At 33.2% G+C, this 25,870-nt stretch overlaps 1 protein-coding gene across 1 annotated transcript in view; it reads right to left on the reverse strand.

Moving 5' to 3' along the window:
* LOC108746557 (liprin-alpha-1) overlaps positions 1-25,870 on the reverse strand; it is a 306,428-nt gene that overhangs the window by 147,519 nt on the left and 133,039 nt on the right. The window contains exon 5 of the mRNA XM_018483406.1: positions 11,251-11,325. Coding sequence (XP_018338908.1) covers positions 11,251-11,325 — 75 coding nt within the window. The remainder of the gene's footprint in view (positions 1-11,250; positions 11,326-25,870) is intronic.

A 25,870-nucleotide genomic window follows, 5' to 3' on the forward strand; every position in this document is an offset into this window, starting at 1 on the left:
AATCTAATTGTATAAAATATTTATAAAGTTGATGGAACTATACTACAAAATAACAGGAACTCAATAAGTTGTTGATAATATTAATTGCTAAATAAATTCAACTTTGACTTCATATATCAAATAAATTCGACTTTAAATTAATATAATTGATTCGAATGTTATATTTTAAAAAGAAATAATTCTTTTTAATTTTTACATAATTCTTATTTCCTTTATTATTCTTATGTAGAATTATTTTGTAGTTTCACATACAATTTATTAATATATATACTGAATTTATTAATATATATACAATAAAAAATATCCAAGTTTACCATGGTGGAAAAATTTCGCTGAAATTATTCCACGTTTTGGAACATTTTGTTAAATTTCAGCGTTTCAGAAAAAAATTTTAGTTTAATTCAGTTATTTTTAGCTAAAAAATTTATTTTTATCAAAATATCAGCAATATTTTAGACAAATTTTGGCAAAAATTTCAGAATAATTTCACTTCTGTTTCAACGATTTTTCAGTATATTGAAAAATTCACTTTCAGTGAAATTTCAATAAATTTTCAGTAATTTCGTCGAAATGGTCCAAAACGTGACATAATTTTAGCGAAATTTTGTCACTAGGATATTCTTATTTTTAATCTTTAATTAATCAAATCTTCGCAATCGTCTAAAGATCAGTTCTACGCTTTCTCTCTGATTTCACGAACGCCAATTATTTGATCGGCTTATTGAATTTGAGTTACCAATTGCTAAACTAAAAACTTATCATCTATAACCTAATTTCTTATGAATTCGCCCATTGGCTGGATTAATTTCTATTTAGATCACGTAATTAGTTGAATGCCTCTTAAAATGTATCTAAAATATTTTAGATAAGATACAAAGTAAAACATAACTGTTACAGTTATGGAGTTAAGCGGATCCTAAAGCAAAACCTGAACTTCGACGAAATTACTAGAAGTCGCTATTTTTCCAGCGTATCGACATGTTTTTATATACAATACTACCACACCAATATCTCACGCAACCTGTTGATACACGCAGTCGCACATTTGTATCAATTTTCGTATAACAAATTCATCGTGATGAAGCGTCTAAATCTAATTCTAAGACCTCGATGTTATTTGTTCGTACAAACTACGTGTTTGTGGATTACTAATTCGTAAGTACAGGTTGCAAAACTTTCAAGTAAATGTTGTCACGATTGGATAACTTGAGACACGCCAAGTTACACTAAGAAATAGTAAAAAATATATCAATTTTGAAATTTTTGGTCGTTCTCAGCATAACTCCACCTCATACGTATTAATACGTATATTTTAATCCTGGAAAAGGATTTTCGAATTTGTGAAAGAGAAAAAGAGTATTTGTTATACAAAAATTATATGATTTAATCGGTAATACAGACTTTAGGATTCCCTTAAGAAATGTAATTAGTTAAATACACGAAAAGTATTTAGATACAATGACTAGATACATGAATCTAGATACCTTACATCACTGTTAAACACAATAATCGCTCATGTAGATAAATTAGAAGGAGTAACCCACTACAATATACAATTATTTCTCAACATTATCATGAGAATAAACAGTAAGGTAGCCAAGATCTACTAGAAGAAATGAACGAGTATTTTCTTACGCTAAACACCATAAATTGACACGAATGTGCGACTGCGTGTATTATAGGTTGCGTGAGATATTGGTGTGGTAGTATATAAAAACATGTCGGTATGCTGGAAAAAACAGCGACTTCTGGTAACTTTGTCGGAGTTCAGGCTTCGCTTTAGAATCCCCTTAACTCCGTAACTGTAACAGTTATGTTTTACTTTGTATCTTATCAACATCTAAAATATTTTAGATACATTTTAAGAGGCATCACGAATATCATGCAAGATGTAAACAATATTATAGATTATCTCATTGTTGTCAAGGTAAGAAAGCTGCATTACGGAATAACACCCACAAATCAGATTATCGTTAACTTGAAAGAAGCTGCGTTAGTACTTCACTTCCCTTTCAGGATTCGCAAGTCAAACTGGCTCGAGACAGAAAAATGCATTGCTGTTAGCATTCATTATGACGAATCGAATATATACACTATTCTAAAATTTCCTTTAATCTCTCATCCTAAATACGATATACTCAAGATCATATCATTGCCTGTTTATAATTATAATAACATATTTACAATAACCGAAGTAGATCAAACAATAAGCCTTAGATAGCTAAAATCAGCATTATATAATTATAACACGCGAAGATTTAAATGTAAAACAATAATTGTAAACAAATAAATTGCACTTATATTTGCGAACACATTAATCCTATATCATAAAAATGCAAATTTATTATACGAAGTATTGGGTTGGAGAAAAAATTCTGCGGAATTTCGTTAGCTCAAAATTATATACAGAATATATCTGTTGCAAAATTTTCGATTATCTGACGTGGAAGCTTAAAGTTTTTCCTAAAAGTTCGTTCTTAAAAAATGTTCCTATGACTTTTTGTTAGACCAAGTTACACGCAGATTAAATAAAAGAGCATTCTGATTTTATTGCTTACAACTCCGTTAAAAATCATCATACCGTATTTAATAAAACAAATTCTTAAAGTTGAAACGTTGTTCTATTAAGTATTATAATAGCTATTGTATTGTAATAGCTAGGGATGTACCGGATATTCAAAAAGTATCCGGTATTATCCGACACTTTTTTACTATCCGACCGGATAGCCGGATATCATTAATATCCGAGTATATACCCGGTTGAAATTTGATATTAAATTGTTCACTTTTTCTTATACAAATGTTCTAGAAATAAGTATGCATATTCATGATGCTATTCATATAATATCTTATACATTGTTGTGAAATTGCAATCTTTTTCTCTATAGGCTTTTTTTTTTAGAAGATACTTTCTTGGAATACGATCGGATTCCGGTAAATGTCGGACATTCAACTCGAAGAAATTGCCTTCTCGGATATCCGATCAGATACCGGATATCCGATGTTACATTCTGTTCGGATATTCGATATTCGATATCTGGTAATTTTATGATCCAATGCATCCCTATAATAGCTAATTTAAAAAAATATATAAGTACATTTCAGTTAAAAATGTGATATATTACTGTCCTTTTTTTCCATTGCGCAATGGTTATATAAAAATAGTAATCACATTTTTAATTCAATTTCTATATATTTTACATATAAAAAATTAGCACGATACTATTCGACAGCAACGTTTCAGCTTTAAAAATCTGTTTGTTTAATTATAGTATAATGATTTTTAATAAAGCAATCAAAATCAGAATACTTCTTTTTACTTAACTCGCGAATAACTCAAAAACAAAAAATTATAGAAACATTTTTTAAAAGCGATTTTGTAAGGAAAATCCCAAACTTTCACGATAGAGGAAAGTCGCCGATACTAACATACAGTAGCGTGCAAAAGTTTCTGGCCAGTGACATTTTGTATTCTAATCTGTAAAAGAAGCTTGCTAAAATTTTATCGAGTACAAGATGTGGATAACTTACTCGTATGTGGAAATCTTATGACAACATCTGATAATGATTAAAATTTTATCAAGCTTTTTTTTATAATACAAAATCTCACTGGCCGGAAACTTTTGCCATCACTGTAGGTCCCTTAAAGCGACTTGCCCTTATTTCTCAGAAACTAACTATTGCACTTTATTAATACTAATAAAAATATGATCTATTTAAACAAAAATAATTGGCATTTATACATCACTATGATCTATTTAGTTAATTAAAAAAGTGTAAACGCGTGATTCGTACACTTGTGGCTTGTTTCTGTATGAAATCAGTTAAAAACGAATTCTATGAATGTGAAAATAAAATTCTTACGATTTTCTTTGGCAAATTGCGTAATTTAAATAATAGTGATTATATTATCAATAATATTATGTCGTTTTAAATGCTTGTAGTTTCCTAAGTCAGTTTTATTTATAGTTTTTCTTAGTTTTTTTTATAACAAATATAAAATCGGGGTGCAGCGTAACCGACACACTTTGTAAAACAAATCATGGGCTAACTTAATCTGTGTAATGTGCTTTATAGTATCAAATAACTCTATCGGAGCTGAAGACAATGATACATATAAAAAAGCCTTAAAAAATTATCGCGTTATTATTTGCATCTTGTAGAACAGCATAAAGTAAATACGCATATATTGTAATTTAACAAAAATGTTTTGTATCGAAATGAAAAGAATGTATGTAAAATTCTGGAAAATCTTATATACATTCTACTTGTAAGTATTTTATATAGATAATTTCTGTAAAAGAAAAAGAATAGGAATATGTAGCATTACTGCCTACTGTGTCAGTTTTGGAACTCATTTTGTCAGACGCTCACTTTTGCTCATCTTACGAAAAAATTAATTATTGCAAAATTATAAACAATATTATAAAAACTGCTTATATTATTTGATAGGAGGCACTTTTTAGTTTGTATTTATATATATAACGTTTTATTTTTACCTTTTGTTTAAGAAATATTGTCTAAAAACAAAGAGTCGGTAATCTTCTTCTATAAATAGTCACAAATTTTTTTTGGCATGTGACAGACTCACAAAGTGAGAAGAAAAATTTCCCTTTTTTTTAGCTCGTAGTTTTCTATATACAGGGAGGGGCATTTAAAACAGCAACTTGAATAACTCGCTTGTTTTTAACAATAGAAGAAAAAATGTCAAACAAAAGTTACTTGGTTTCGAGAGGCATATAATGTGATGTCAATTGTTTTGTAGGTGGAGGCGTCAAGGATAAGCAAAAATCTGTTTTTTTAACTGGAATGATATGTTTTTTTATATACATTCTGATAGAGCATTTTAAGACGAATACAATGACCTATAATTGAAAGTCATTCAAGATTACGTAAGGTTAATAATGGAAAATAATTGAATGTAATGGAAAATAAATGTTTCAAGGCACTCTTCGAATAATTTCGTGTCTTCTCTTTTTATTGGCATACTGCTAATCGTTCAAGTGTACGTAAATATTTACTTACCATTTAAATTGAATCGCACATAGCATTATCCATATTTACTGATCAGTTTAAATTCATCTATCGATCAAAGTGTATGTCTTGCGAAATGCGTTATACAAAAGCGGAAAAAGTCGATATGATTTTCGTTTATGGTGAATGTCGCCAAATTATGAGAGAAGCAATACGTTTATATACTGAAAGATTTCCCGATCGTGTCCATCCCTCATTCTCTGTTTTTTCAAACATAGTACAAACTTTTCAAGAAACAGGAAGTATGGATAATAAAAAATGCAAACGAATCAAGAAAGCAACTGACAACGGAAATTCAACGAATTTTAGCCGCTGTAGCACTAAATCCAAATATCAGTACAAGACAGCTTGAACGTGAAAGTGGTATTAATCGACGAAGTGTTCGCGAATACTCCATTCCAATAAATTTCCCTTCCATATCTCACTTCATTAAGAATTACATGGCAATGATTTTCAAAACCGTGTACAATTCTGTGAATGAGCACTATAAAGACTGCAAAAAGATGATATGTTTGTCACTAAAATCTTATTTACTAACAAAGCTACATTTACAAACAATGGACAAGTAAATCTTCATAACATGCACTATTGGTTAGTAGAAAACCCATATTGAATGAGAGAAGTGGACAGGCAGAGACCTTGGTCTATAAACGTCTGGGCCGGAATTCTTAATGATAAAATTGGTCCTCATTATTTTGAACACTTGTTGTAACAGTACGCAAATAAATAATAATAATTACTAAAATATTCAAAAAATGCCTTCAAACAATTTATTTTCAATTACAGCTAATCTTGTTATGTTTAAATAAACCTTCAATGTTTATTTACATACCGTGTACACTTGAACAATTAGCGGTATACCAATAAGAAGAGAAGACACGAAATTATTCGAAGAGTGTCTTGAAACAATTTATTTTCCATTACATTCAATTATTTTCCATTATTGACTTTGCGTAACCTTGAATGATCTTCAATTATAGGTCATTGTATTCATCTTAAAATACTCTATCAGAATGTAAATAAAAAAACATATCATTCCATTAAAAAAAACAGATTTGACCTTTGCCTATCCTTTACGCCTCCACTTACAAAACAATTATTGACATCACATTATGTGCCTCTCGAAACCAAGCAACTTTTGTTTGACACTTTTTCTTCTATTATTAAAAACAAGAGAGTTATTCACCTGAAGTGACCTGTTTTAAATGCCTCTCCCTGTATAAAAATTACAAAACTCATATAAATTTAAAAAATATAGTAACTGTTCAAAAGCAGAGATTTCAAGCTTTACAACCCTTTTTTTTAATTTAAGTTTTGATCATTCTTAATAAATTTATATTAATATTGTATATATAATTTTGAACTAACAAAATATCGTAAAACTTCCTCCAACCTAATATAATGCGATCAAATATATTTACAAAATTCTAATTCTAAGACACTTATATAACATGTGATATATTAAACTTAACCATACAATGTGGATTGCCCTCGAAATCAACGAGCGTTGTTATACTCCTCTGTTCATGAATAGATAACAACTGTAGATTGCAAGAATTGCGAAGGATGTAGACATTGTTAAAATAGGATGCTATAGAATGTAAATTACGACGGCGAATATGTCTATAAAAACAATAGGCGTTATTAAGATTGTGACCAAATTCATTTGTCCGAGTACAACCTTTTTGCGAAATCGACTAGAACATAAGGACCTAAGCCAATCAGAAATGACAAAAGAAAAAAAATCTTTCGCTATCTGATGGAATTAATGGATTTAAGCGTCAAACTACAAGATAGCGGAATTAGAAAACGCACAGAATTCATAATTTCTAACCTATGATACATACACTATCGAGCAGTACCATTGTATTAATTATTGTAATCATTGTAATAATGATTGTATACTAACAATAAGATACAAGGAAATTGCAAAGCGGAAGTAACAAATCCCGCGTAAAAAGGGAGATTCTCATAGAAAACGTCGGATTTCCATTTTCTTTTTTCAACGGAGGGAAGATGTGATAAAATAGATCATTTCCAAAATTTTTCATTTGCAAATTTTTTTGCAAATCAGTATTTTTAAATTAAAGTTACATACATTAATTTGGGCTACATAACGTAACAATTCATGAGGACAACAGTTCATGAGGATAAAAGCGCGAACCCCAAGTATCTAGAGTCGTTCCGAAAAGTTCAGTGGAAGTGCGACACAACTGAGAGAATACAACAAAGATTGACAACAAAAGATTGTAAATCAACAAGGAATTTATAAATTATAATAAACCATTTTCTACTACAAATATTGGCCTACTTCAATCTGAGAACCTCGAGCTCTTACTATTACAATGTCGCGAAGTCGAAATCGGTAATCCGCTTAGCCCTGCATCCTCGTATCTTAACATGACCGATAAACGGCTGACCCAAATTTCGAATATTCTGTACTCGGAGCGGTATTCTTGCACCTTAAGCGATACAATAATCTATATATTTTTAATGAATTTATCTTCTAGATATATGACTGCGTATACTGATTAATTTCAGATTTGCAGCACAATCAAACTGAAATAATAATATTCTTCCCAAGTTAAATTAGATTTTCAATTTAATACTACTAGCATCTTAAAACATGGAAATTTGTTTATTACGAAGAGTATTTTATATTCCAATACTCTTTTTGTACAAAACTTTTTATACAAAATTCAATAAATTAAGAAAGACTTAAAACAATAGAAAAAGTAACTTTTCTTTAAGAAAACCACATATATATTGAATATTTTATTATTTACATTTAAATCTATGATAAGATCGGAAAACATGTTGAATATTTGATTCTTCGTTTAAAAATATTACATTTTCTTATCAATTTTATTAAGTTTAATATTTTACAAATTCTGTAAATTATCTGAATTATATAATTATTAAATTATATCCATTATATAATTGCTATTCTATAAAGAAGAATGTTAAAAAGAGGTTGAATTTGCTCACAAAGGTGTAAGTAAAAGATGTAAGTAAAAAGAATAGTTTTTTATAGATTTTGATCTTCTAAATACGATAATGTTAATAAAAAGTTCGGGATCGACAGAGAACATTGTTGAAAATTAAGCATGTACATGATATATTTAAAGAAATTTTAATATTATTGTTTAGTTTTCAAGATGTTTCCCACGAACTTTTTAATATAATAATTTTATTCAAGAGATCAAAATCTACAAAAAAACGCTACTTCTTTTACTTACAATACATCTTTTTGGGCAATAATCTGCCCTTTTTTGGAGGATTATTAAAAAATGGACCGACTTTTGCCCAAAAAAAATATAAGTAAAAGAAATAGTATTTTTTGTAGATTTTGATCTCTTAGATCGAATCTACAATCAGTGTCGTGCATAGATGATTTTAAAATTAGCTAGATAAAGATAAGATGAAAATTTGGAAATTTATGTTAGATAAGATAAAGATGATTCAATTAAATTCATTTAGATAACCTAGATAAATTTATCTAAAAATTTATCTGAAATTTTCCACATAATTTTTTTTATTTTTAAGACGTATACTTGCAGTTACAACAAATAATAAAAAAAATTCATACAAAAGGCCTATAGGAGTCAACTTCTATATTAATTGTAATATATTAATCGCTGTAATATTAAGGTCGTAACGTTGAAGATGACTCAAATAGGAATCGAAATCATATGTTATTAATTAAATGTACATCTCAAAATTTTTAACAGCCAAAGATTGACTCCTATAGGCCTTTTGTAAGAATTTTTTTATTGTTTGTCGTATCAATTAAAGGAGTCTATAACTTATTAATTTTAATTTAATTCCATTATTACTCACAGTTAATACAAAATATATAAGATTTTGCCATTCATTTTGCCTTTTCTGTGGCTGAACTAGTATACACTTTTGGAACTTAAAATGAGATAGGTATTATGTTTGATATTTGGCGAAAGAGAAAAAGAGTTCTATGCACTACAACTCTCTGCACATCTAGTGCAAAAATAAAAAACAGAGGATTGTGTATCTCGAAATAAGATAAAAATTGCAAAAGTGAGCAAATTCACTAGAATAATTTAATTGATCAATATTTTGTAATTTTCTCCTCATTTTAAGATACACAATCAACTCTCAAATCACTTGAGTGCAAGTGAGTAGTTATATAAGATGTGTTCGCGTTGCATGAAATCCCCAAATGAGATAGATATACATATATTTGGCCTTAAAAAAAGAGACAGCGAAGGTGCCGAATAGAAAAAGTGCAAGCAACGCGAATAGACCTATCTACTACTGGATGCCTACCCACTTTTTCCTTGAGCCTGAAAATTTTTTTGCAAACATGAACTATAAACATGAACGACATAGCGAATATTTCAATATTCAGCACATTTTCAACAATGCAAAATGTAAATTAAATTATCTAAATGTTATTCTAGATAAAGATAAGATGACATCAAAATTTCATCTAGATAATCTTCTAGATAATTTTATCTAGATAAGATCCAACACTATCTACAATAATATGATAAAATTATTAAAAAGTCCTTAACATTTAGGGAATATCTTGAAAAATAAACAAGAATACTAAAATTTTTTTTAAATATATCATATTCAAGTTCAATTTGTAAGGTGTTCCCTACCGATCCCGAACTTTTTATCAACATTATCGTATTCAGGAGATCAAAATCTATAAAAAAAACGCTATTCCGTTTACTTACACCTATTTGAGCAGAAATCTGCCACTTTTAAACATCTTCCTTTTATTATCTTATTTTTTAAATATCAGTTTAATATTAAGTACCGCAGAAAGAGTTCGTGTCGTTTTTTTTTTAGCACAAAATTATATTTACAATATTTTCGTCAAAAATAAACAAAATTTAAATTAGAAAAAATGATTTTGAAGCTTGAAATCTCTACTTTCGAAAGGTTACTTTTTCTGTGAGTTTGGTAATTTTTACATACAGTAATTTTTACAGAAAAGTACGAGCTGAAAAAAAATGGAAAATTTTTTCTAACTTTGGTCTATCATTTGTTCAAAAAAATTTGCAAAAATTTTCGGTTTTTCCATCCAAGTGATGAAAGCTTAAAATTTTCCCTACAAATCGTTTTTTAAAAGTATTCCTAAGATTTTTTTGTTACTGAGTTATCGCGAATTTAATAAAAGGAGCTTTTCAACTTTGATTGCTTATAACTTCGTTAAAAATCATCGTATTGCAATTTGAAAAACAAATTTTTAAAACTAAAACTTTGCTTTATTGACTGGTACAATAACAACAAATATATTTTATGTATAATTTTGTTCTAAAAAAAAAAATACGAACTTTCCGCGGTATATAATATAATAATACATACCATTTAATTATAAATTATATCAATTATACAATTGTTATTTTATAAATTACTGGTTTCACAGTGAAATTTTATTTTGACTACCATCATCAGTAAGACATAAGATGGAAAAGCAAAGTGTGATTGTTTATACTGAATCTCAGTGAAACACTCCTAGATTATTAATAAAATCATACTTTACTGTTTACACTACTGACATTTTTCGTTGGTTTACTTTTAGAGAGTAGGAGTGGATAAATGAAAATGCTCATAGTATAGAAGGTATTCTGCCGTAGAGATGGAATCTCTGATACCGATAAATTCATTTAGAGTATGATGAAATCTATTGCCCAACACCAAATTCCACTTTCTTATCAGCAAAGAAAGTTGAAAAAATCATATTTTATTTCTGATCAATCTTAAATATTACTACTCCAGCCTGGACGCCAGCGGCTTTCCTCTTTCACTCTCACTATTTCGTTCGCTCTCTACATATCTCTCTCGCCACCGCGTCGTCAATATATAAAATATCGAACGTGATTTTTTTCAACTTTTCTCAGCGATAAGAAAGTGGAATTTAATATTGAGCAATAGATTTCATCATACTCATAATTAAATTTATCAATTTCAGAGGTTCCACCTCTAAGGCAAAAACCTCCTTATGGGCATCTTCCTTTTATCCCATGTAAAAACGAAAGAATATAAAAGGAAAAATAATATCTATATACTTATATATAAAATTTCTTTACAAATTTTCTGACTTCTCCAAGCAAAAAAGATTCTCTAAGAATTCTAGGTTTTTCTTAATATCTTCAGATAATAAACATCTTTCATTAAGGAAATATTTACAATAATTTCATACTTTAATTAACGAAATATATAACTCACTTCCTCCTTTTGACGGATATCTTGTTCCTCCAGAAATGCATTTCTGTCAAGGGTCACGCGTAAACGCTCACGTACCTGGAATTTCATCACAACTGTTATCCTTTAGCTGCAGTGTACATGTACAGTGCCCACCAAAAAGTTCCAGGCTGGCTGAATATCTCGGAAAGTATGTATTTTTGAGAAAAATGTTTTAGACAAAAATTATAGAGTTTAAAGAGATTTATTTAATGATCAGTTTGACCTTGAGTGGCGTCACCAATCAATGTAGGTTAAAGTCACATCGATTTTTTCAAATTAGACACCCTACTTTTTATTCCAGAATCTAATAGCTGACGTCAAAAGCTTCTCTACTGTAATAAAGTTAATTTTCATAAAATACTTTTCGAGTTATAATGCTTGAAAGTTATAGTACCGCCGGCATTAGCATTACACAAGGTGTCCGACCGACGGCTAAATGTCTCTTGAATATTGTTCAGGATTATGTCCTGAATAACATTTGTTAAGATCAAAGTCATTGAAGATTGTTTCTCTTATTTTTATTTTTGCAAATTCTGAAAATTCATTTTTATGTAAAAATGAAAATAAGAGAAACAATCTCCAATGACCTTGATCTTAACAAATGTTATTCAGAGAATAATTTTGAACAACATTCAGAAGGTTTTAGTCATTGATTGGACACCTTAGCTAATACTAATAATGATGATAATGTAACTTTCAAGGTTTATAATTCGATAAGTACTTATTGAAAATGAAATTATTATAACGTTTTGAAAAGATTTTGACATTGGCTATTAGATTCTGGATTAAAAAGAGGATATCCAATTAAAAAAAATTGATGTAATTTTGACCTGACATTGGTGACGTCACCCAAAGTCAAACTAATAAGAGCATTAAATGTATTCTTTTAAATCCAATAATTTTTGTCTAAAACATTTTTCTCAAAAATGCATACTTTAAGAGATATTCAACCAGAACTTTTAGCGGGCACTGTGTGTGTGTGTGTGTGTGTGTGTGTGTGTGTGTGTGTGTGTGTGTGTGTGTGTGTGTGCGCGCGTGCGCGTGTGTGTATGTTCAGAGGTTTCAGATTACCCTTTTATCTTCACAAGATAAGATCCAATTTTAAAGTGTTCAGACAAAAGTTGTTGGGTTTAAAAAGAGCTTTTTACTAATCTTTTTACTGACCTTATGTGGCGTCGCCAATGTCAGATCAAGATGGCGTCGCTAGGTCAGATCACGTCGATTTTTTTAAATAGAATAACCAACTTGTATTCAAGTATCTAACAGCTGATATCGAGAGCTTTTCAAAACTATAATAAAGTTATTTTTCATTGAATACTTTTCGAATTATAAGGCTTGAAAGTTACAGTTACCACCGACATTAGCGCAAGGTATCCAACTGACGGCTGAAACCTCTTGAATGTTGTTCAGGGTCATATCCTGGATAACATTTGTCAAGATCAAAGCCATTGGAGGTACCGTAAATAAATTTTTAGTGCAAAAATGAAAATAAAAGGAATAATCTTCAATGGCCTTGATCTTGACAAATTGATATCGGTTATTAGATGCTGGAATAAAAAGTTGGATGTTCCATTTAAAGAAATCGACGTGACCTGACGCCACCTAAGATCAAACTGATAAGGTCAGTAAATATATCTTTTTAAACCCTACAATTTTTGTCTAAACACTTGTATGATTGCCTTATCCTGCGAAGATAAAAAGGAGGTACAAGTAGTCTGAAACACTCTATATATATATATATATATATATATATATATATATATATATATATATATATATATACATACACGTATGTGCATGTACATAAATAGTGGAAAGATTTGAGGACATTGTGTTAATTTAAGAATGTTTTATCTATATAATATCAGCTAAAAGTATCAGTCACATAATCAGCTAAAAATAGCTAATATCAGCTAATATTATTTAAAAAATTATATTATCTTGTAAATACATCCTAAAACCAATTGCGAAAAATAGAACAAAAAATAATTTGGCTTATAAAAATTCATGCAAAAAAATGACCATACTTTGTTGCAATTTTCGATCAATAATTTTTAAATGATCAAATAAATACTAATCCAAATAAAATTTTGCACGGAAATTTATGTTTTACAAGTATTATACATATGTAAAATTTGATTTAATTCTTAATATTACATGCTTATCAAATGCAAATAAGTATAAAACGTGCATAATAAAACGTAATTTTACATAGAAATCAAGACATACAAAAAACTTAAATAACTTTTAAATCAATTACAGATTTGTACTCGAATTTCACATAGATATTTAAACGTAAGATATAATAGAACAATCTATTGAATAAAATTTTTGTTTAACTCGTAATATTTAAAAAATAGGTACAAATGTGCATTTCAGATTACGCCTCACCGATTTGAATTGTCCTTTAGATATGTGTAGTAGATAGTATTCTGAGTGATTCTCTACAAAAATTAAGTGGGGGATGGCATTGATCGATAGGAGATATAACATACTGAAGTTCTATAATATATAGGAGACGACATAGATTTTCGATTTTCCATAGTTTTCTAAATTTCCATAAAAAGCGAGGTCTATTCCACCACTCCCATGCCTAGGGGCAACCGACTTTTTTGGCGAAACAAGGTCCACTTCACTTCTCCTTTCCCGTGCATAAGAACGCTCGATTTTCCACGTAAAGTGAGTCATCCCACTTCTCCACTAGTCTAAGAGCGTATGACAATAATTATGCAGTATAAGGAACCACCATCCAATAATTATGACTTTGACATATGTTGTCTTCAAAAGGTTTCAGCTGTTCTCGTTATTCATTAAAAAGTTATTAACAAAAAAGTTTTAATAAATAATGTCTTATTTTTGCTATATTGCGTTAGAAAATTTCATCTTTTTTACCAATTTTCCTATGTTCTTGTTGAGACAACAAATAAAAATAAGCACTTTGTTTAATAGAAAAAGAATTACAAATGTGAATAGAAATCCAATGAAAAATATGTCTGGCTAATTTAAATGTTTGTGTTCTAGAGAAGTGTAGTGATCTGAATGCATCGTTTAATTCGACGTTCAATATCCCAATGCAATTTGCTAACAATTTAGTGCCGATTTGGTATCAAACTCGCTCAAAACTTGGTAGCAAATCCGATGTCATCTGTCTCAACAGTAAACTTGTATTTTGCATGCAAAACTTGCGTTACAAAACTAGGCAGCGAATTGGCACTGTAACAAGCTTTGTGTAATATTATCTGAAGACAAATTGGCATCAAATTAGTAACAAGCCTTTGTGTAGCACTGTTTGATAAACTGATAGTAAATTGACAGCAAATCTTTTTCTCTTGCGTAGCATTATTTAGCGACAAAATTCAAACAAAAGTTGACATTTTGCAGTTATTTAAATGGTCATTCACCTTCACAGAAATATAATACTGGCAATAATAAATTAACCAATGATTAATTACTTAATATGCTTCCACGGGTGCTTTCTATATAAAAATTATGCGTTTCGCGTGTTTCCTCCGTGTCCAGATCCATTGTTGGAATGCCAATGTTTTGTGAACCTTGCAGTCCACTTCATCAGGACGAGAAGAAGTTTGATATTGCTCTACTGATTAATTACTTAATTTAAGTATTAAAAACACAATTTTTAGTGCTCTCAATATTAAAAAAAATTATTAGTTACTGGTAATGTAATAATGACAATATTATATTTCTGTAATGGACATTCGTACTCGATACTGTAATTAATATTGATTTTCTTTATTCTTATTTAATTGATAAGGTAAAATAAAGATCTCAAAAAAAGATGTGATTTTTTAAATTCGAGAAATTTAACTCGTTGTGTCCCTCTAGTGGCGGTGCCGCTTCCTACTCAACGACGTTCTATCGGCCATCAAAATATCAAATTTTGCTTGAATTTTGCCGCGAATTTGTCGCCAATAAAGTTACGCAAAATTTACTGTCAATTTGTCATCAAACAGTACTACGCAAAGCTTGCTGCTAATTTGGTGCCAATTTGTATAAATATATTTGCTTGTATTTTGTTGTCAATTTTCTGCCAAATTTTGACATCAAATTTTGTTACATATTTGCTGGCAAATTGCCAACACTTTTGATGCGAAATTGTGACATCAAATCTTGTTGCCAATTTGTACCTTTTTGTTAACAGTAAGATTTGTTTTCGGCAAATTTAGCTATCTAGGATATTCCTAATAAATATATCTCTCGAGAGTACTTTATATTCGAACTTGAGTGTTTTTATTTTCAAAATTTAATATTACAATTATATGTACCATTTAGATGTGGAATTGTTATTGTATAAACAGAATTTTTTAAATCTAATCTTGATTGTATCATTCAGATATATCGAAAAAAAAAGATACAATGATCAATACAAAACTTCTTGATTTTAAACGTTTTGGTTTCCGTTAAATCATCATCAACATGTTATGGATAATTTATCGATGTCTTTCATATTCCTTAATACAATAGTCTGCAAATGTTAAAAATAAATTCTGTATTAGACTGAGGATGAGCATTTCCCTACTATCTGATAAAAAATAGCCAATTTTCTATCAGATTATTATTTTCTAGATTATTTTCTACCAAATCATTATTTTCTAGATTATTTTCTACCAGAATATTATTTTCTACTATTAGATTTCACTAACATTATATTGATTTACATTCAGTCAAGCGGTCTTACGTTGTGTTTATGCAACTTATGCTAACAAATCAGAAATTATTAAAAAATATTGAAAATTATTTATTAAAGTGATGTCAAATCACAATTTTTCGAATTTTGTAAATCCATTTTTGATAAATGTTCCCCTTTACACAGCCAGCTCCAAATGACCTCCAAATGGCCTTGACCCTCAAGAAAATCAAAATCATTGACTTTTTCCGTCGCTCGTCTATTCATTAAAAAGTTATTAATGAAAACGTTTTTATGAATAGGACACTTTTTCAACACAACATACACATTTCAACATAAAGAATGTATAACATTTTATTCATTACTTGACGATGCATCATTTAACGAATATAAAGAAGCTATTAATTAAAAAAATTGCGGTATTCTGTCATTAAAATCATACGTTTTTTAAATATAAATTCTGCTAAATAATGTTCGTAGTGTCCTTCTCGTATACCAAATCGTGGTAAAGCAGAATGCATATCACGCCATAACCGCTCAATATTTTGTATGTACATCAGATTCAAGGTCAATAAAATTAACAAAGTGATTAACTAATCAAATTCTTTTAAAGACACATATCCTTTTCACGAATCACTGTAAATTATACTGCCTGGTACAATATGTTCCTGAATTATTCTCGTTGACATTTGTCTTTTACAGGAACAATAAAAACAGATTTACTGCTACGTTCAATAACACCAAAAAAAAAACCAATTACCCGTCCTCGATTATATTTTCCAACTAACTTTCGACTTCCACTATCACAACACAATCACCAAGCAACTAGTTTCTTGTCTCATCCATTGAGCTAATAACTAAAAACTAACAAAAAATACAACAATCAAAATCACTTTATGTGGAAAATCGTGCGCCCTTAAACAGAGGAAAGGTGGGGTGATATATGGTTGGGTTAGGGTTAGGTTATTAAGTAGTGCGGCGCATGCCACCCCGGGTTTCCTCTCTGAGAGGCTGCTCGGGCCCCCGCGCAGGATGCTGGTTGGGCTCCCCATACGGAAAGAGTGAGGAGTGACCGCTGGAGAATAGTCAACATGGAGGACCTCCAATTGGAAGACAAACGTGGCGGAAAAGAAAGAACCGGTAAAAAACCCTGAAGGAAAACAGTTAATCCGGCTCGAATGGCTTGTAAAATAACCCACTTATAATTTAAAATGAAAATGAAGAAGATAAAACTTACGTCAGCAAGCGGAAACCAGCTGCTGGCACCCGGAGGGTGGCAACCTGGCCGTCCGGGGGGACCTGATGATGTCTACGGACAGCCAGATCTTAAGCGATAGACGCATAGCAAGGGGGATGCACCGCAAGTTTCTCTTACAGATAGTATCTATGAAGGCCCAGGGAGAGGTGGATCGCTCTAACGGGCAGTTTTTAGTTAGAGGAGGAGTCTCCTCCTCCTAGGCCTCCGGGGATAAGGTTCTGAGATCCTCAGAAGGAGAGACTACGAAATATTATGGCGAGAAGGCTGGAGCCGCGTTCCGCCTTAGGGGAGAAGCTGATGAGAACCCACTAGAACCAGATCCGAGCCAAAGGAGACAAACAAAATGTCGATATAAAGGAGATAAATCCCAACATGGGAGAAACAAGTCCGTGTCCAATAGCGGTGCACAGTATGCTCTGACTCAGCCTGGTATAAGGAGCCGATTAGCAGCCGCTGTGCCTCGGTGGAGTCGATTGTGTCTGCCATCTCCACGGCAAAAGAAACAAAAAGAAGGCGATTGATGCTGGGAACGGAGAAATGATAGTCGATTTTGGATCGATGAGGACGAAGAGAACATAGAGCCTGTCAAAAAACAGAGGGCTCTGGGAAACCGGTGCTCAGGTTTGATCGTGAGGGCCAATTTACAGGCGGGGAAATGCTGGAGCGACAGAGGGAGCGTGAAGCCAAGTGCCTTGAAGGCGCTGCCTTCATCGCCCGATCACGGTCTCGATCTCTAGACTAAAAGAAACATGGAAACGCAAAAACTGGTAGAGGAACTGGACCATCAATCCTCAGTTTCGATTGCAGAAATGATGGTGACCGCCGTTGACTCAATTGTCAAATCCGTGAAGTGATCGAAGAATATAAAGGGGAAAATTGTCCACCATCTGTGGACCGCCGTGATTAAACGGCGGTATGCAAAGTGCTTTCAAAGAGGGCGACTACGGCTCCTCAATACGATCAAGAGAGAGAAATCTCCTGTCTGAGGGAGCAGATCACGCGGTTACGTCAACAGCGCATTGAGAATAGAGAGAAGACCCGCTGCGAGCTGGGAGGAGCCAACAGAGTCTCGCGATGTCACAGGAACGAAATACCTAAAATAAGAATTCCTGACGTCGATATGAAGGGAGGTCTACCTAACGTCTACAGGGTCCCAATCTAGGGGAGAGAAAAGAGATTAGACAACGCGCCGGGCGTCATCACGGAAAGATTGGCGACTTCGCCTCCGCCTCCACCTACAAAGGCACCTAAGCCGCCGCGAAAGACGGGGAGAGGAGCTTACTCCCCCCTTCCCCCCACCCGTAAGGGTGATGACAATCAAAGGAAATCCGCTCGATAGAATAGTAGAGAGAGTCCTCATTAGGATACTGAAAAGATATATCTTTGAGCCGAAGTCGCCCGGTAATGTCAAAGGGGCGAAAGGTACGGCCCTCAAAGGTAAGAAAGCTAAAAGCGCGAGTTTCTGAAAGGAAGCCTCCCCTTTCCGCTACATCTGCGGGGGAGCAGAATTAGTGGTCCTTAATAGTGGGCAAAAAAGCCAAGAGGAGGAAGGAAGCTTCTCAGGGCGAATGTGCAGAGCAAGCGACTCCCAATGGGAGGGGCAAGACAGACGGTGAACAATAAGAAGGCCGCTGTCAAATTGAAAACTGAGATAGTCGCTAGAGAGAAACTACCTCCTACAAGAATATGTCCTGCTAAAATTGTGGCGATTACACTTACTGCTCTACAAAATATTTTGGCGGAGGCGACGGCGCTGGTGCACGAGCGAATCAATCTTGCAGAAATGCAGATTGATGATCTTCAAACAAGAAGAGTCACTGGGGTTCTTATTCTAGAGATTAAGAGTCCCGATGGCCAAGTCAAGGCTGACAGCCGGAAGAATGGCTGAGGCTTTGGCTGGCAAGGAGGGAGTTAGAGTCTCCAAACTCATCAAGAAGACAGAACTGCGAATGACTGGCCTTGACGATTCTATCATACCGGCCGACGTCGCTGAGGCGATTGCTCACGTCGGAGCCTGTACGGTGGTCAACACTAAGGTTGGCCCTATATAACTAGGACACCCAGCGGACTTGGCTCCGCTTAAGCTCAATTTGGAGCTTCCTCTGCCTCTGCCTACCGTCCCATATGTCTGCTGGACGATGCGAGCAAGATACTGGAACGCATCGTTGCCCAGCGCATCGTCCAGCACCTGTGCCAGGAGAGTTCCGATCTACACCCGGGGCAGTACGAATTCCTGAAGACACTCAACTGTCGGTGCTATTCGACAGGTGCGGGATGAGGGAAGGGAGGCTGTGGCGGTATCAATCGATATCAATGCCGTCAACACCCTTCTCTGGGACCGGGTAGTCTGTGCCCTCGCCTATTATAGCTTACCTGACTACCTGACCCGATTACATGATCGAGGATTACTTCCGACAAGAAGCTGATCTATCGAGACAAGGATGGTAGGATGTGCGAGAGGGAGTTGTGCGGTGTCTCGCAGGAGTCGGTGTCAGGTCCCCTGCTGTAGGACATCGCATACAACGTAATACTCAACGTAATACTCCGCCAAGTCCTCCCGCTAGAGTGTCATGCTGTGTATTATGCGGATGACATCCTAGTCATCGCGGGGAGAGGAGAGCGAAACTGGGGGGGGAGGGGGGATGCGACCCATGCCATCAATGTTGCGATGGAAATCGTAGTCGGTACCGTGAGAGAGCTCGGGCTGAAGGTGGCGCCTCAGAAGACGGAAGCGATCTTTGTCTACGACAGAAGGCAAGGGCCGCCGCCTCCGGCGACAATCCAGGTGGGAACAACGACGGTGCAAGTGGGGCTCCAGGTAAAATATCTAGGCCTTACCATTAACGGCCTTTGGAAAGGATAGCTCACTTCAAGTGGCTGACTCCTAGGTTGGGCAAATTGGCTAATGCCTTTGCTGGCATTATGCCCAATCTCCACGATCCTGGTGCGATGGCGCAGCGAGGATACATGTACACCGTCCTGGCGGCGCTCCTGTACGGTGCGCCCCTATAGGATAGGGAGGTGGCGAGCAGCGCCCGGCTTCGTCAGTAGTGTATAAACCGGGTGCAGTGCCGCCTCGCCCTCCGTTTATCGAAGGCATACAGGACAGTGTCACATGCTGCTGCGACGGTTCTCGCGGGTATTCCTCCCGCGGACCTCCTGGCGACGAGCCAACAGCTATAGCTGGAGGTGGCCCGCATGCGGGGGAAGCATCCGCCTCCTCGCGCCATCGAAGCCATAAGGACTGTGACGTACTCCTAGATCGTCACATTGCTGTGGTAGCAACGTCTGGAGTCGAGCTCGGAGTCCACCGGCAACAGAGTCGTGAGGGCTGTTAGTCCCCACCTTAAGAAGTGGATTGCGAGAAGGCACGGAGCCCTCTCGTATCTCAAGCAAGTACTCACCGGGAATGGATGCTTTGGTGAGTACCTGCGGAGAATTAAAAAAGAGCCACGGCATGTCACTACTGAGATAGACTCGGCATCACACACGGTGGAGGAGTGCCCGGCGTGGATCACGGAACTTCGCGACAGAAATTGGTCCAATCAACAACATTTCTAGAAGATATTTGTAATTGCTGCATAAAATAATGTTGTCATGGAAGTCGCATCATAAAAAAGTGTTCAATAAACGACACGTCTTTTCTATTCTCAATCGAAATTGTGAAAACTATGTGTCTTGAAAAGGACTAATTGTAAAATTATACACTTTCCTTATTCTTTCACGTCTTCGAATTTGCTTATAATAATGATTAATACATTGTATAATAGGCGACGTTGCAGTATGACGCACCATGATAAATGCACCATTTGCTGACAACGCGGACACATAACTTCTCGTCGCATCATTTGCATATCGCATAAATAGTTTAGAGAGATCTTCATAATTGTAAATTAAATGAAGAAAATCGTGAAGCAAGATCTTTGCTTTACCAAGTCAGACAAAGCACTGTTACAATATACTCAAATAACAATGTGTTTCCTTTTTACAATATCATTATTCTTAAATTCCTAATACGAACGTACAAACATCAACTTACGTAGAGCAAAATTTATACTATATTGCTGAAATACAATATATATATCATGTGTTCCAAAATTACTTATTATTCATAAAAACGTTTTCATTAATGACTTTTTAATAAATAACGAGCGACGGAAAAGGTCAACCTTCCTGAGAGTCAAGATCAAAAACATTCGGATGTCATTTGGGACTGGATGTGTAAAAGGGAACATTTATCCCATTTTTTATTTGTAATCCGCTTGAATCAGTAGTTACGGATTAATTATTTGTTTTCTGTATCTTATCCAATGTGCATAGAAATGAAACATGCGACCAATCCGGTTGAATCCATAATTACATAATTGGTAATTTATTTTTAATATTTTATCCAATGCTCAACGCAATGAATGTGCAACTAATTCGTTTGAATTTAACGTGCGATATTGAAAAATTGTCTATATAAGAGAGTCTAATATAGAAGATCCACCAACTGCTAGTCATCGATCTTAGTAAGTAATATCGTTGAAAAGCACGCATCAAGATAATATACATAAGTCGTTATTTCCCCAACAAAAATTTCAGTGATATACAGAAAGTATATCATTGCGAATCTACGGCAAGGTAATTTCTAGACATAAATCTGGTCACGACAATGCAAGTTGTATCCGGAAATCATCCTGTCACCATAAACCCATAATGTTGTATATTCTATGCATAGTATTAGGTCAATCAGAAAATTCTATTCGATTTTTGCAAAAAGTATGGTTTTATTTAAAAAACAAAATGAAAAAGTATTTCAATCAAAATATTGTCCATCGTTAGCGATGACTTATTCCCATCTTTCGCGCAGTAAGCGAATTCCGCGGCGAAAGAATGACTCATCTTTGGAGGCTATCCACTCAGAGACCCATTTTTCGATGTCTTCATAAGAATTGAAGTGTTCCTCTGCAAGTGCGTGTGTCATTGATCGAAACAAGTGATAGTCGGAAGGGGCACAGTCTGGTAAATAAGTCGCATGGGGTAGCACTTCCCAGCGAAGTATTTCTAACGTTTCCTTGACAAGTTTTGTGACGTGAGGCCGAGTGTTTTCATGAAACAAGATTTACGTTTTATACGAGACAGCACTCGTATTCTGGTCGTTTTCCGTGCAATGCTCGGCTCAAACGGATAATTTGTTCTCGGTAGAGATCCCCTGTAACTGTTTGACCAGATTTCAACAGCTCGTGGTATACTACATCCTGCTGATCCCACCAAATACAGAGTATTGCCTTCTTTCCGTGGATATTCCACTTTGGCGTCGATGTCGATGGTTGGCCTGGATCGCAAATGGTTTTTCGACATTTGAGGTTATCGAAATAGATCCACTTTTCAACGTCAGTCACAATTCGGTATAAAAACTCTTTTCTTTGTTGCCTTGCCAAGCAGAATTTTGCAGACGGTTTTTCGCCTTTCAATGTCTCTTGGCTTCAGTTTATATGAGACCCATTTTCCTTCCTTGTAGACCTTTCCCAAGGCTTTCAAACGATCGGAAATAACAGATTGAGCACAATTTAATGCTTCTGCAAGTTGTTTTTGCGTTTGACATGGATTTTCATCTACCAATGCCTGCAATTCTTCGTCTTCAAATGCTCTTGGCCGTCCAGAACGCTCTTTGTTCTCCACATCAAAATCACCACTTTTAAAGCGTCGAAACCATTCTTTGCATGTTTTATCGGAAGGAGTATTATCAATAAACTTCTACAAGCATTCGATGAGCTTCAGCTGCAGTTTTCTTTCATTTGAAGCAAAAGATTAACACTTCACGCAAATGACGCTTATTTGGCTCAAACGTCGACATTTTCGATGCAATAAAAAGCAATGTTATTGATGCAAACGTATACTTTTATATACTGAATTTTATTGACAGATGGTAAAACTAAAAAATTAAGTTGGGTTTAGACATTAGAGTTATCGACAGTTCTTGCTAGAGCTACTCGCCGCTAGATGGACGGAACTTTTTGATTGACCTAATACTAGAGCTCATTCGGAAAAAAACGATTTATATATCTGTTATCATCTTGGTACATCCCAATAAAAAAGATTGAATAGGTTAAAAATTTGTAATACATATTAATTCATTTGAATCCAAATTCTTGATGTATATGGATAGGAAAGAATGAACATGCAAAATTTAATCATTTTCTATTTATACGAGGTGTGATTAAAAAGTAAGGTGACTTTTCATTTTTATAAAAAAATATTCATTTATTCATCCAAAATTATGTTATCCCCTTCAAAATAATCCCCCTCTGATACAATGCACTTGTGCCAGCGCTTTTTCCAGTCGTCAAAACACTTCTGAAATGCACTTTTGGGTATTGCCTTGAGCTCCTCCAGCGATGCAGCCTTAATCTCCTCAATCGTCGCAAATCTTCGTCCTTTCATGGGCCTTTTCAATTTTGGGAAGAGGAAAAAGTCGCAGGGGGCCAAGTCTGGTGAATACGGTGGCTGAGGCATGATGATAGTATTGTTTTTGGCCAAAAAACTACTCACTAGTAACGACGTTTTGGAACGTAGTTTTGGAACGAATTTCGCTGACACACGTGTCATACCCAAAACATCCGTTAAAATTGATTGGCATGAGCCAAACGATATGTTAAGATCATCAGCTATTTCTCTAATCGTGATTCGACGATTTTTCAACACAATTTCTTTCACTTCCTGAACATTTTCGTCGGTTTTTGACGTGCTGGGGCGTCCAGAGCGAGGTTCATCGTTAACATTTTCTCGGCCCTCTTGGAATAACTTATACCATTTATAAACATTTTTTTTGCTCAAAGTTGACTCACCGTACGCCACTGTCAACATTTCAAGAATTTTTGAACACTTAATACCATTTTTTACACAAAAATTAATACAAACTCTCTGCTCCATTATTTTCAAAAGCAAAAAATCGCCGAGCACGCAACCACGAGTCTAACCTTTATGCCTCTCACATAAAAACAACACATGCTATATAGTCAAAACTGTGAACATATGATCGTGACGAGTGTACCAACACAACAAAAAAAATTTTTTAATTAGAGTGTACAGAGCGCGCGAAATTCAAAAAGTCACCTTACTTTTTGATCACACCTCGTATACAGGAATAAAACATAATTCTTTTTTATAAATTCAAATGGATTCAAATAGATTCAAATTGTCAATCAGCTATAATATTAATTAATCCAGTTTTATTGCTAAAATAAGTATTATAAACTGGTATATCATATATTCTAGAATGCACACATGACAAAATCATAATAAACAAAAATTATAATAAAAAAAACGTTTTCAATTGAATTAGAGAAGTAATTTTTATGATGCTCTCAAACCATCTTGAAGCTGTACTACGTTTCGTATGCTTGATCTCTACAATCGTACGGTAACTACTACTTCGATAATCCATAAATCTTGAATATTAAGAGATGTACAATTATGACATCTGCTCAACATATATTGTTAAAAAGCTGGTTCATGTTAGTTAAATCGTATTCCTTTTACGAGTGTCCTGATATGACAGATTTGCTAACCTGAACAGTCTTCAACTTAAGATAATTTTTCGCTTCGCGATATAAAGCGACGCTTTTTTGTGCCAGATTCTTTCTTTTCAAAAACATAAAATTATCTTTCTCAATGGGGAAAAAATGTTTATTAAACGTTTATTATTCAATAATTTCACATTTCACGATTCATTTTCAAAATAACATTTATTTAATGTTTATTTAACATTTTTTAAACATTTGTAATTAATTTTACGTTATATGATTCATTTCCAAAATAAAATTTTTTGAATGTTTATTTAATGTTTATTAAATCTTATTTTTCGTTTAAAATAATTTCAAAGAAACGTTTTTTAAATATTTATTTAATATTAAAACATTTTTTAAATATTTATGGTAAATAAATGTTTGTTTTACATTAATTTTCCGTTTGATGTAATGTTTCGAAGGAACATTTATTAAATATTTATTTAATGTTTATTAAATGTTAATTTAATACTATTTAATACTACTAATGTTTGTATTACATTAATTTTTTATTTCAAATAACGATGAAAAAAATAGGTTTTAAATGTTTATTTAACGTTAATTAAACGTTCATTTTACATCAATTATTTATTTGACAAATATTTTAAATTTAAAAAGTTATAATTCTTTAATTAAAAGTACTCACTTTTCCGAATTAATATGTTTATGATTTTTTTTTCAGTTTTAAAATTAAACATTTTACTATAATGCCATTGTTTCATTTTCTTAAAGGATGAAATGACATACTGTAATTTTTAAAGTCAATGTAACCAATACTATTGATGTAACACATCAAAAAGGGTTATTTTAATCCAGAATAATCACGAAGGATTAATCACTGGCCAATTTATAATACTGAAGATTATTACAGAATTATATTATAAAGTTATTATTATAAAATTATTACACATTATAAATAAATTTTAGAATATTGACTTTTATACTAATTTCCATTTTAATAGTAACATAATTATAACACAAGTAATGCATATTAATTAATACAATTAAATCACTCAAACATTAAATAAACGGTAGTTATATAAACATAATAATAATTATACATATAATATTCATCTGATATCTTTCATCTAATAAGTTATAAATATAATATATACAATATATCATACAAGACAGAAACAGCTATATTCA

This window comes from Trachymyrmex septentrionalis, unplaced genomic scaffold (genome assembly GCF_001594115.1).
Source record: "Trachymyrmex septentrionalis isolate Tsep2-gDNA-1 unplaced genomic scaffold, Tsep1.0 scaffold178, whole genome shotgun sequence".
NCBI classification, from domain to species: domain Eukaryota; kingdom Metazoa; phylum Arthropoda; class Insecta; order Hymenoptera; family Formicidae; genus Trachymyrmex; species Trachymyrmex septentrionalis.